At 41.8% G+C, this 13,156-nt stretch overlaps 1 protein-coding gene across 1 annotated transcript in view; it reads right to left on the reverse strand.

Moving 5' to 3' along the window:
* The window catches only part of PITPNB (phosphatidylinositol transfer protein beta), a 61,893-nt gene that overhangs the window by 26,279 nt on the left and 22,458 nt on the right, over positions 1-13,156 (reverse strand). The window contains exon 7 of the mRNA XM_045791227.2: positions 12,817-12,900. Within this exon, the coding sequence (XP_045647183.1) occupies positions 12,817-12,900 (84 nt within the window). The remainder of the gene's footprint in view (positions 1-12,816; positions 12,901-13,156) is intronic.

Raw genomic sequence — 13,156 nt, forward strand, 5'->3', positions numbered from 1 at the left:
TAATGTGACAGGGGCACCTGGCTGGCTCAGTTGCTAGAGCACCTGACTCTTGATCTAGGGGGTCATGAGTTCGAGCCCCACATTGAGCACGGAGCCTACTTGAAAAAATAAAAATCAAAGTTTAAAAAAAAAAAAAAAAGCATGATGTGACAAATCCATCTCCTACACCCCAACAGGGAAACCAAACAGTTGTGCTTTAGATGAGATGTGGGCAGGTGGGAAAGGGATAGCCCAGGGCTGGTAGGCTACTCCTCAGCCCTGCCCTCAGAGTAGGTGGGCTACCACTGGTTTGGGTAAGCTTGCATTGCATGCACAAATATACAATGTGTTTGTTACTACAACATATTTTTTATTATGTTTATATATTTACTAAAGCATTTTAAAATGAAGATATTTAAAACTTGTGACACCAATAAGCTTTAACACATTAACAAGTCAATTTTGTTAAAGGTGCTTGTTAAACATTACATATTTTAAGATTAAGTTGCAAATGTCTGAAATGTAATATGTTTAAGAAAGTCTTAACACAAATTATATTTATTTCCTTAAATGACAATAGATGATAAACCTATCATATCAAATTCCATAAACTAAAACAAGGGGGAAAGTCCTAATGAATATTCAGGCGAGCCCTTTCCAGCAAAATGTCCATGCTGGTCTATGAGCTGACCTTCAGACACAGCTGCTCCTAAGACACAGGACCCCAGTTAACCCATTAGGACTAATTTAACAAACATTAAGTAGAAAATAATTGCAGAAAAAAATTACGTTTTTTTTTTTAACAGCAAAAGCAAAATCCAATAAACAGCATCATTCTTGCTACTATTTTGGGGGAACTTACTAATGTGCCAGGCACATACATTCTCTCAGCTAACCTTCCCAATGTTGGAACAAAGGTAACACCACCACTTCTGGGGGTGGGGAAATGAAATCCTTCGCCCTTGTGGAGCAGAAAAACCAAGACTCAGATGCTGCTCTCTCAACACCCAGGCCAACCACCATACTTCAACTGCAAATATGATATGATTTACGTTTTATCATTTGATAAGACTCAAGTACCTGAAGGAATCTCTGCTCCCTCTCTGCCTGGAGAACTTTCCCTAAGACAGTAATACTGCTAAAAAAAAAAAAAAAAAAAGCCAGGGTGGGGGAGTGCTTTTATAAGGAATATACTTTACAAACAAGACTTGGAGCCACTTATGCTAATTTCTTTCAGCTGCTCAAAAATGCATTCCCCCCCCCCGAAACTGGAGCAACTCTACTTCACACCTCACCACCTCCACCACCCTCCGTACTTTTTTAAAATATGGAAGAGATAAAAAATAAACATTAATAGGTTCTAGTTGAAAAAGTATTTTGTGCAAAATATTTTAAGATTTATTTATTTGAGAGAGAAAGAGCACACAAGTGCTCTTAAGATTTAACCAAGCATGAAATAAGGTCATCTCAAGGGGGGAGAGGCAGAGGAAGACAGAATCTCAAGCAGACTCCAAGTGCTGAGCGGAGCCCGATGAGATTATGACCTGAGCAGAACCCAAGAGTCAGATGCTTAACCGACTGAGCCACCCAGGGGTCCTTCGTACATGCAGATTTTTAAGAGAAATTTAAAAATCCCTAAGATTTAACTAAGCATGAAATAAGCAATATGTTATTCTCCCACAAGAGGGCACTGCCATCCAACTCTGCCTTCAAACACACTAGCACATACTCAAAATCCATGACTGGATATAAATCTTGTTAAGAGTTCCAAAAGTTGACCATGTAAGGCAGCAGAATGAAGTGGGAAACATTTTTACATTTCTTATTAATAAAAACTATCCTTATGTTTATTTATATCCCCTTTAAGGGGGGGAACCTCTATAACTTACTACAAAAAGGATTTCGACAGCGGCTTGCTTCACAGCATAGAAAAGGTAAGCAAGACGAGCATTTGACAAGTGGAAATTTCGTAAGCAAATGCAAAAATCACTGCTACCTGAAAACCTATATTTGTTTTGTTTTGTTTTTCTTTTCTCCGAATTCAAGGGGCTACTATTACAATTAGGAGCTGGGTCACACGTCTCACCTCTTTCTTATGCACACACTTTAATAAAGAGCTTTTGGAGCTCTTGACATACATTAGAGATATGTTACAAACTTTGAAGATAGAAACGAATGTCTAGGTTCGTTTATGGCAAAAGGAAGAGGTACTCTACTAGATCGAGTGTGTGCTCACACCAAAGAGAACAACTGAAGCAGCGCTGGCAACCACAGGCTCTCCTTGGACTGGCTGGATCTCAGCCACGGACTTCTAATAAACAAAAGCTCTCTTCAGGGCTAAAGAATTAGGTAGCCACTGCACAGCTCTGAGAACCAGAAAGCCCTTCTTAGGAAGTAAGCAGCAATAGCTGGAACGAAAGTAACCTCTAAAACTGTAGAAAAAATGGCAGAAGCATTTTGAAAGCTGTGAGAGATGATGAACCAGTGTTGGCCACTAGAGTTATCATCTATCAAATATTAATTTGGAAGGTCTACTAGGTTGACCCCAAAAATGTCATATATGTGGCTCAAAAGCTGACAAATGTTAACAATTTCACAAAGTCTGACCTAATATTTAGCTTTTTCCAGCCGGATTTCATGCCAATTCTAAAGAAAAAAATTAATCTTAAGATTTAGAAAGCACATTTTATGATTCTTGCATTTCTTTAAAATTATGAAGTTTTTTCTAAAGACAGTACAGTAAAGCATACGTCGCCAAGACTATATACTCAAATGTGTAACATCTGGGCACTGTCTCATGGAATGTCTGATCAAAGGAAAAGAGATGCCCGAATCCTTCCTAGAGCACCAGTAACAAGCATTGCTGAAGGTGTGACCATAACTTGCATGCTTAAATAAATTAAACCAAGTTTCATCAGGCTTCCAAGACTGACATTCAAGAAGTCTCTTTTAAAAAGAGCAATAACTAAAAACAATATACACTCATGGTTTAAAACAATTAAAAAGTGTCAGACTGTTCAAAACTCAAACAAGGGAATGGTGTGTTCAAAGTAAAAATGGCTAAATGCAAAGAAAAGCAGACCTTTATATATTCATTTACAAAGGCAAATGGGATTTCAGAAAATCAGGTGTTGCTTAGCATTATTTCTGCTCTCAACTAAAATGGGGCATTGTTCTGCCTACCAAAACATACCAAACAAATGGTTCATAAACAAAGAACAAATGGGCAATGCTGGTAAGAGCAAACAAAAAGCACAAACTTTAAAAACCAAATCATTTGCTTTGACATCACAATCCTTAAAAAGATTACCAAGGGATTTCTACAAACGGCATCAGTGAGCAGTTTAGAAGAGCCCAACAATTCCATTATTATCTTCTGATGTACAATTAAAATGGGCCAGGGCTCTTCTTTTAGTAAAGTACAAAACTCCAAGTTTCTAGGTTCTAGTCAGCCTTCGAACTCCGACTTTGGCTGCAGCCTGGAGCCCAGCACTGGTTTGTATCCGTTGTGAGGGAAAAGAAAAAGCCCTTTGGTGCAGGGGAACTTAGCACGGCCACGGTACAAGAGCAATCAACTCCAAGTCACTCAGAAACACTTTAAAGTGTTCTCTGATTAAGAACCGTGCACTCCCTTCAGACAGATACAATTATTCCTTTATCTAGAAAAATATTTACCGTACCAGCACAGAGCAAATAGCAAGTTCCAATAGATGTTTGCTCAGTGAACATATGAGAAAACATACGAGCGGTGTTCTCTTAAGTGCCCAGACCAAAAGACATCTTAGGGGCTCCAATCCTTTTATTATTCTATTGCACATATGCAAATTTCAAAATATCCCAGAGTCTAGTGGTTATGGGAGGACGTGACCAAGGCCACTGATGAAACTGCTTTTTCGTGGAACCAGGGAAGATGGAAAGAAGAGCAGGTGATTGTTTTAAATAAATTAAGCATGCTCTTACTTAATACACTGTAAAGGAAGGAACACAACAGGGTGAGATGATGCTCTAGAAAGACAAAAATCAGTCAGCAGCCCTGCTTTTGAGTCCCCAACTTCCTTTTCCAGCGTTTATGTGGTTTAGAGAAGTTACAGCACTTCCCCTGGGCTCAAACTCCTTAACAGTAAAAACAAAGGTTGGGGTGAATGTTTTGGATCCTGGCCTACAACTGAGATTCCTTCCGCTTTTAAAATCTGCGAGGAGTGCCCACTGTGCAATCTTCACCATGTATAGTGTACTAGAGAAATTGCCCAGAGAGCTGGATGGAGCCCAGAGTACCATCCAGACACTGACCACGGAGGGAGCTAAAAATCTGCATTTCTAACAAGCTGTCCCTGGGCAGACCTAGCTTGAAAGGAAAGGGCCTCAAGCATTTTGGCTAGAGTCCTAGCTAAGGCTCTGAGAGGCAAACTTGGGAGTTGTCACAATGCTCCCTAGAGGGCCACAGGAACCCTAAAAAGAACCTCTTCACTTCTAAGCAATGTTCAGAGAACCGGACCTGTGGGCAGATTCAGCCACAACTGGGATTCCCACACGTACAGACCTGCCCTTCTAGACACAGTAGGGATGTTCTCCAAAGGAAAGCAAACAAGGGGGGGTGAGGCCGAGTGGGCTGGACCGAGGGAGGCAATTCCAGGTACTGCGAGGAAGGGTGAGCTTTATCAGCAGCCCACTCCCTCACCTGGGAGTGACTGGGTCACGTGAGGTATCAAGCAAAGAACTGTGACTAGGGAGTGGAGCCACATGGTACTCCAGGAGCTCATGCTGAAAACACTGCTCGGGAGAAGGGTTCTGCCGCCAAGAGATGGCACAGAGGGTGGTCCAGAGGGAAGGACCACAGCTCAGGAAGTCTGGCTCTGCAAGGCACGCATCAGGGCTGGAGGGTGGCTGTAGCACTCAGCGATCACACTGTGGGACACACCCTTCCCATCGCTCCCCAGGGCCGGTATTTGCAAAGGAGAGGGACTGGGAGAAAAGGATGGAGATTTGGGCTAAATATGACTGGGTAACAACAAGAGGGTAACAAGAGGGGTTATAAAGAACAAAAGAAGGAAGAGGTAGGAATGAAATCTGAGCTTTATCTTTAAGAACACAAGCTTACTGGGTCACTCACATTCAAAGGACCCCTTCAAGCTCTTCGGAGAAGTCCCCAGGAAGGACCCAATCAGTCAGAGCACTCTCCTGCACATCTTTTCTGTGACCCCCGAAACGAATGGCAGGAATACCATCTTCAGTGAAACACCAGTACAGCTTCACATCATTAGTATTTCTTTATTACTGATATTTAAAAAACAATTGGATGTGAAACTAACTGTATCACTTGTAGACTTGTAAGCCTTAAGAGCTTCAATTAAACATTATTCCTATGAAAACAAATTCTTGGAAATGATAAAGTCACACAGCACACACTGCAGAGGAAGCATACACTATAGAGGAAGACTGATTCAGTCCTTTCTGGCTACACACAAATACCTAAAAATGTGGTTCCAATTTCTTTCTTTTTTTCAAACCGTGCTCATTTTCTTTCAAATTACTTCCAAAAACGAAAGTCTCTCTCATGTTAATCGTGTGTACACTTCGGCTTACACTTTAAAGAGTCTTCCTCTCCTGGGAAGTGACTTTTGTATACAAATCATGAAAAGCTACTTAGACAAAGTGCTGGAGATGATTAAAAGGGGTCAGATTCACATTTATACCTTAAAAAAAAAAAAAGCAGAAGCAGATGTCAACTGACTCATTTGTGTATATTTTGGAAATGAGTTGAAGATATGCATGTGCATTTCATCAGGACATTTAAAGAATTCTCAACTTTTTTATTGCGGTTCTGTATCAACAATTGAGAAATTTAAAAAATCGATTCTGGTATCTTTTGTATGCTAGATAAAACCTTGACTCATTACAATTTGGTCTAACATAAACACTTTTTAATACGACAGAAAGACACTTGCTCGTTTAGAAATGAATTTTTAGAATTAAGGGCATATCACATATGCTTTATCACCTAGGATTAGTAAAGAAGGAACCATAGTAGCATTTTGTTCATTTAATATCTGAATGATAAAACTTCAATTCCTCCCAATGGTCTTCTCCCCACTCCACCTTTTTTTAAACACAACAAACGAAAGAAATGCAAATTCTTTTTGATTCACCAAACCTTTATTGAAAAGCTCACTTGATGTCATGCATTGAGCATCTTGCTAGGTCCTGTAAACACAGAGATGATGAGGTACAGTATAGTCTGGGCCCCCAAAGGGTACCCAATTTACTGAGGAAAAGAGAAAGGCTTTTCAGGAGCAATTCCTCGGTAAGATCTGAAACGGAGGAGGAGCCAGGAGGGTGTGGGGGCTCAGGGATGTGTTCTGCTGGAACGGCACACCTTCTGAAGGCAGAAGGAGCTTTCCTTCTTAAGGAATATACACCTTAACCTTTCACTACAAGGCCGCTTTCCTCCAAAATAGGAAACCTGTTTTGTATAGTGGCCAAAGGAAATTGAGTGGGGACATTTGCGTGGCAATCTTAGACTCCTCAGCTTGTTTCATTAGGCAATCATGCATCTTCTAGAAAATTACAGAGAATGGTGGCTACAGTAACAGTTCTATACAGACTTTCCAAAGCAACCAACAACAGAAATGAATAACCCATACCTTTAAATATATATATATGATTTCTGAAGCAAATTACTGTGACCCTGGGTCACACTGACAAATTTTTACAATAAATCCTTGTTCCTGGAGTTACTGTGACAAGTCACCCTTCGATTATGTAAATATGTCAAAGCACCCACTTAAATATTTAGTTACTCTGTGGGTCTAATCACATCCGTTCTATGCATGGTGAAGTTCAGTTCACAAGCACGACCAAAACACAGCACGTCTACAACGAGAGTGATATACGAGCTGTCTGAAACAAGCAACCCAGCAGAGAGAGTAAATCCTAAAAAGTAATCAATAGTCACTCTGAATTAAAATGTTTAGGGCTGTATTTGAATTAAATCCACCTGCAGTGACAGAAAACCCCCACCAGGTGGAGTTAAAAGATGCGAGCCTCAGTTCCAAATTCTTGGGTTTCTTCAACTCCCAAACTATTTCACGTTTCTCCTGATTGAGAAGGAGATTTGGCTATTTATCCTCTCAAAATTACTAATTAACTACTTTTTAAAAAAATATTTTACTTATTTATTCGACAGAGATAGAGACAGCCAGCGAGAGAGGGAACACAAGCAGGGGGAGTGGGACAGGAAGAAGCAGGCTCATAGCAGAGGAGCCTGATGTGGGGCTCGATCCCATAACGCCAGGATCACGCCCTGAGCCGAAGGCAGACGCTTAACCGCAGTGCCACTCAGGCGCCCCTACTAATTAACTACTTTTATCTCTTTTAAAGCAAGTAACAGGCAGGAAAGAAATTCAACCATTTAAGAAGTTTTGGGAAAAATGAGCTCATTCAAGAAAAACCAGAGTTCATTAACAACCCAATGAAAATCAATGGGTTCAGTCCGACTGAGACCAAAACCTCTGGGGGTTAAGGTGCCACAGTCTGAACTTTGAGAGATCACCACACCTTCACAAGGTCTCCCTACCAAAAACCACCTTGTTGGTCCAGTCAGAGTTACCAAGCTCTCAATTCTAGCGTTCCTTTAATCCCTGAACAGCAAGTTTTAGGTACTAAAAACTGACCAATGTCATGGCAGACATCCCCTAAGATGACTCCCACGGTGAGTAACACTCCTGTATAAGCTCCTCCCCTGAGCACAGGTGGAACCTGTGACTTGCTTCTCACCAAGACACTATGTATGGCAAAGGGCTGTCACTCCTTTGATTAGGCTGCATTACACAGCCACTAAGTTTGTCATCTGTCATGCAGCAATAGGAAACCAATACACTGAGAAGAGGACATTTCCAGTTCACTGAACACATTTCTGACAGACCTCAACTCTTCCGCCCCGTGCCCCAGACATCCAGCTCCCTCACCACCGTTCAGGAAGGAATCACTCTTCCTACTGTCTCACACATTCTTCTTGACCATCTACACATGAGCAATCAAGTACATGCATACAGATATATTTTCCCCCTTTTACAATATTATAAATGAAAGCATCCTGTAATACTTTTCTTTTCTTTCTCCAACCACATTACCTTGTGAAGGATTCCCAAACTCCCTTTTAATGATTGAACTGAACTCCCATCATACAGGTGACCCATAACATTTTTAGTCCTTGTTGATGGAGACGTTTAGACTCCAGAATGTTTCCAGTCTTACGTTTATATATTTGTCACTTCACACCGAGTAGATCAATTCTTAGAAACAGAATTCTGCTGGGTCAAAGGGCATGTACATTTTTTTAATTCCGCAAAACAGGCTATGCTGATTTACACTCCCATGGGCAATGTATATGAGTGTCTGTTTCCTCACCCCTTGCCAACCCAGGTATTACAAGTTGACATCAAATTAACTTTATACAAATTCTTGACTCAAGAAGGTTAGTTTCATCATATCCTCAGCTTATCAGGTTCACTCTACAAATACCGATGAAGTACTCACTCTGAAAAGGGGATGCATTTCTGAACATGAAGAACAAGACACACCAATGAAATGAGTAAGAGCAGAGGGGTAGATGATTCCAACATGGGCGAAATCTCCCTGGAGGAAATGGAATCTGACCTACAGGACACACAGGCCTCGGACAGAGAGGGAGTCCCAGAAGGCAGGCCAGAACGAACAGCGAGCACAGGAAGACAGCAGCTTGAAAAGCGACAAAGCAGGGCCTTAGCTCTGAAGGCACCAAGAGTCGGTAGAAAGAACACTGGATTGAAGAGTTAGAATTTCCACTTCTGGCACCGGTTAAACAACCTTTAGAGAAAGTAGTTTATCTAGGTTTCAGTTTCCTCACTTGTAAAACAGGGTGGTTAGCCCTGAAATCAAACTTTCTGTAGCTGCAGAACTGCGTTCGAAGTAAATTATATAGTGACGACTAATGTCAGACAGACAGAACCATGCTGGGACAGGGGGACAGAGGGGACTCCTCAGCTCCACGTTCTAGTCGCTCCAGCCTCACAGTCTGAGAAACTGGCAAGCTCCAAGAAATTCTTAGGACTATGCAAAGTGCAGTTCGAAAGCAATGAGAGCAATGAGTAGCTCAGGTCCCCTTCGACTCTAAAAAGGATTCCAACTTTCCCTTCAGTGTTAGATAACGCACCCGGCCCTCTGCTTGCCTACACTGCACTCATTCATGGAGTGCCTACTATATAGAGCTCAGGCACTCTTTCAGGAGCTGGAGAGACAACAGTTAAAAATACAAAGATTCGAAGAGTCCGACTCTTGATTTCAGCTCAGGTCATGATCTCAGAGTCATGAAATCGAGCCCCACATTCAGTCTCCGAGCTCAGCAAGGAATCTGCTTGAGTTTCTCTCTCTCTCTCCCTCTCAGTCTGCCCCTCCCCCTGCTCCTGAGCTCGCTCACGCTCAATCTTACAAATAAATACAACTTAAAAAAAAAAAAAAGAGCAGAATCAAATGAACAAATTAATGCAACAGAAATCCAAACGATCTAGAAAGAAGCAAGGATGGCCAGGTGGTCCAAGTGTTTGCATTAGATGTTAATTCCTAGGATAAACATTAACTACTCAAGGCCAAAAACAGATGGGGTGGAACCTAAAGGGAGTGAGTCAGGGTCAATGTCTGTGCCCAAAGTGTGGGAAGGAGAGGATGAGCAGAAGAAAAGGGCAGATCCAGAGTTCCTGCCCTACTATGTCTCTTCCCCACCTCCGCGCCAGAATGGGCGCTGTCCTACAAACTGCCATCCCCACGCCCCCTCAGCCTTCACCCAACCTCAGGCAGCTCAATGCTCTGTTCTTCATCCCCAGGCTTCAAAACTGCCCAGGGTACCCTCGCCTCCTAGGTTCCCTTTTTTCACCAGTCAGTGTGCATGTCAGGGTTCCGTTTCTACGTCCAAAGGTCTAAGAATCCCTACATGGTTATCGGTTTTACTTTCAGTATTCACAACTGAGAAAATATGTAAATAACTACTGTGACGCAGTTTTTCACAGCAGCACTAGTTACAATAGCCAAAAGGTAGAAACAACCCAAACCTCCCTCCCCAGATGAATTATACACAAAGGGTGGTATATTCATACACTGTACTGTTAGCAGCCATAAAGAGAAATGAAGTAATGACACACACCACAGGGGGGATGAAAGCAGGCTCAAGTACAAGAGGCCAACACCGAAGGTCACCTACTGCTATGATTCCACTTCTACGAATTATCCAGCATAGGTTAAGTCCACGAAAACAGCTTAGTGGTAGCCAAAGGCTGGGGTGAGGGAGGAGTAGACAGTGACGTTAATGGGTACAGGGTGTCCTTTTGGAGTGATGAAATGTTCTGGAACTGGACAGTGGTGATGGTATGAAGGTACTCATACTAAATGCCACTGAACTGTACACTTTAGTGGTTAAAATGGTAAATACTATGTGTATTTCATCACAATAAAATAAAGTACTGGGAATTCCGTCAACTTTAAAATAAGTTTGTATTTTACTAATCTCTACAATGTAACTGGCAAACAGGAGCTGCGAACACTGAAAAACAAAACCACACATACCTACTCATCTACTCCCCAAACAGTGCCTGGTGTGAAGAGAGTTCTCAGAGCTTCTGCACAACCGTGGCCAATCATGACGCCAATAACGGCGAACATTTAGTAAACTAGGCACTGCTCGAAGCGCTCACACTTAACGCTGTGAGATACTTGGCCCTATTTTACACAAGATAAAACAGGCATGGAGAGAGGAAACAACCCATACAAGACAGAATAGCCAGCAGGTGGCAGAATCGCAGAATCTGAATCGAAGTCAATCCAGTTTCAGAATGTATGTTTTTAGTCATGGCTCCACAGACTCAGAATACAGACACTTCTCATTCGGGCCCAATCCCTTCTCTTTCCCCACATATCCATCCCAGACAACGTTCCACACAGGGAAGCATCCGCTTGGCCTCTGCATGTTCAGTGCCTTCCATCCGGAGCACCGATCTTCCAGCCAGCAGCACCTTTTGTCCTCGCCGATCTAGGCTCGGGTGGAAGGAATGAGACCAGAGGCCTCCAGAGCTCTTACACAATCGGCCTTAACTGTTCTATCTACTTGCATTCATGCCTGCAAACACTGACTGAACACTCATTTTAGCCTGAGAACAAGAACAAAGAACTCTTATGACCCCAGCCAAACCAAAGGTGCCTTGTATTCTGCTGAAGAACCACCTGGAATGCAAACCCATGAACCACAAGATTGGATTGTTTTGTCTGGCTGGCACAACTCTTTCAAACACCAACAATATAACCTGAATGCAATATAACCTGCGGCACCCATACTGCTGCTCGGCATTATCTTGTGACCTGCTGGTCCAAGCACGTAGGCTACCCTGACCTAGCCCATTAACTGACTCACTTATTGCTCACTCCCGAGGATTTTTCCTCCTACCATCATTCTTTCATATGCAGTAAACATGGCTGGAAAAGATACAGAGAAATAAAAGGGCAAAACAGACATCTGAATAGTGTTTTTAAAACAGAACATACATTCACTTCTGAGGATTAAAAAAAGTCCTATATAATTTCAAAGGTGGAATTATCCTTAAAACTGAAATAATGTCAAATCACAGCACAACTAAAATTTAAGAAGTTCTATAACAAGCATCCCTCATTAGTGCTCACATTTCTAATCAGGGAGGGGGTCCTAGCAGAACAGGACCCAGCCTAGCAGAGGGTCAAAGCTGGCAGTCTCAAACCCAGTGATTTCAGAGAAAAGGTGGGGGACCTTTGTTTTAGAAGGTTTACCTTTATTTTTTTTTTTTAAAGATTTTATTTATTTATTTGAGAGAGAGTATGAGAGAGAGATCACAAGCAGGAGAGGGGCAGAGGGAAAAGGAGAAGCAGGCTCCCTGCTGAGCAGGGAGTCTGATGCAGGGCTCAATCCCAGGACCCCGGGATCATGACCTGAGCCGAAGTCAGACGTTTAACCGATTGAGCCGCCCAGGTGCCTCTAGAAGGTTTACCTTTAAATTTCAACAGCAAAACCAGACATTTCGTGTTTGGGTTATTTCTGTTCAACCTACAGCATTGCTCATGTTCAGACAATGAGCACTGAAAATGAAATGGAAAGGTCATGAAATAAAAATGCTAACTGAACACAATGGGCTTTACCATGACAGAAGAACTCTTGTTCCACAGCTTCTGCTCTCTACGCTAGCATAAAGAGGGTCAATGATTGTCTTAACACAGAAAAAGTCCACAACTGTGCTCTGCAAAAGGAAGCAGCACTAGCATACTCTAAGAACTGAGTTAATATTTTCAAACTGCAGCAAAGTAATACAATGTTCTTACTTCGGGAGAATACAGGTCTTCACTTCTGGTGGGAGGGTTTATTAAGTCAAAAGCCTAGAGTATGAATATTTACATCTAGTAAAAATCAAGATTAGAAAGCTACAAAACTGTTAAGCTTTCTTATAATCATACTTTAAAAGTATAAGGGACCCACATTATTTATAGAAGCCCAAAGGAGAATTCTTTTATAAAATAATGTTATTAGTCTTTTCCCCCCGCAACGAGAACAAACCTCTATATATCTCAGGTACATGGGGATTTCTCAAAGGGATCATTTGTACAAAGGTGAAATCCACACAAGAAAACAACCCTCTCTCCTACTCTCTGGTCTTTTTGCTGCACAGACCCGTACCCAAACTCCAGGCTCACTGCAGTGTAGAAATCCAGGCCATACGAGAGAGAAAAAGATCATTTTTAGATATAAGAGGCAACAGGTTAAAATGTCATTGAGGAGTATGCAGTACTTACTGCTGGTTCAACTTGACTTCGATCTGCAATATCTATGTGGACAATTTCAACAGTTTTCCACGTGTTCGGATCTAAACCGTGTACCTATAAATGACAGAGAGAAATGAAACACAACAATCTGTAGACTACTCTTACTAGGCAAACTATTATACTTACATACATAATCATTATCTGAGTCTTTTAGACCACATTACAAGGAATAAAAAAAATCCAAATTGCTACTTCATTAAATTAGTGGTCTGAAGTCTTAAGGGATCTAGAAATCTTCTGTTACCCTTGGATCCCTAAAAAATAAGTGTGTGTGGGGGGGAGGTGTGAGGATGCTGCCAAATTAACAGAA

The sequence above is a fragment of the Ursus americanus genome, chromosome 30 (genome assembly GCF_024610735.1).
Source record: "Ursus americanus isolate L20-20 chromosome 30, mUrsAme1.1.p, whole genome shotgun sequence".
Taxonomy (NCBI): Eukaryota; Metazoa; Chordata; class Mammalia; order Carnivora; family Ursidae; genus Ursus; species Ursus americanus.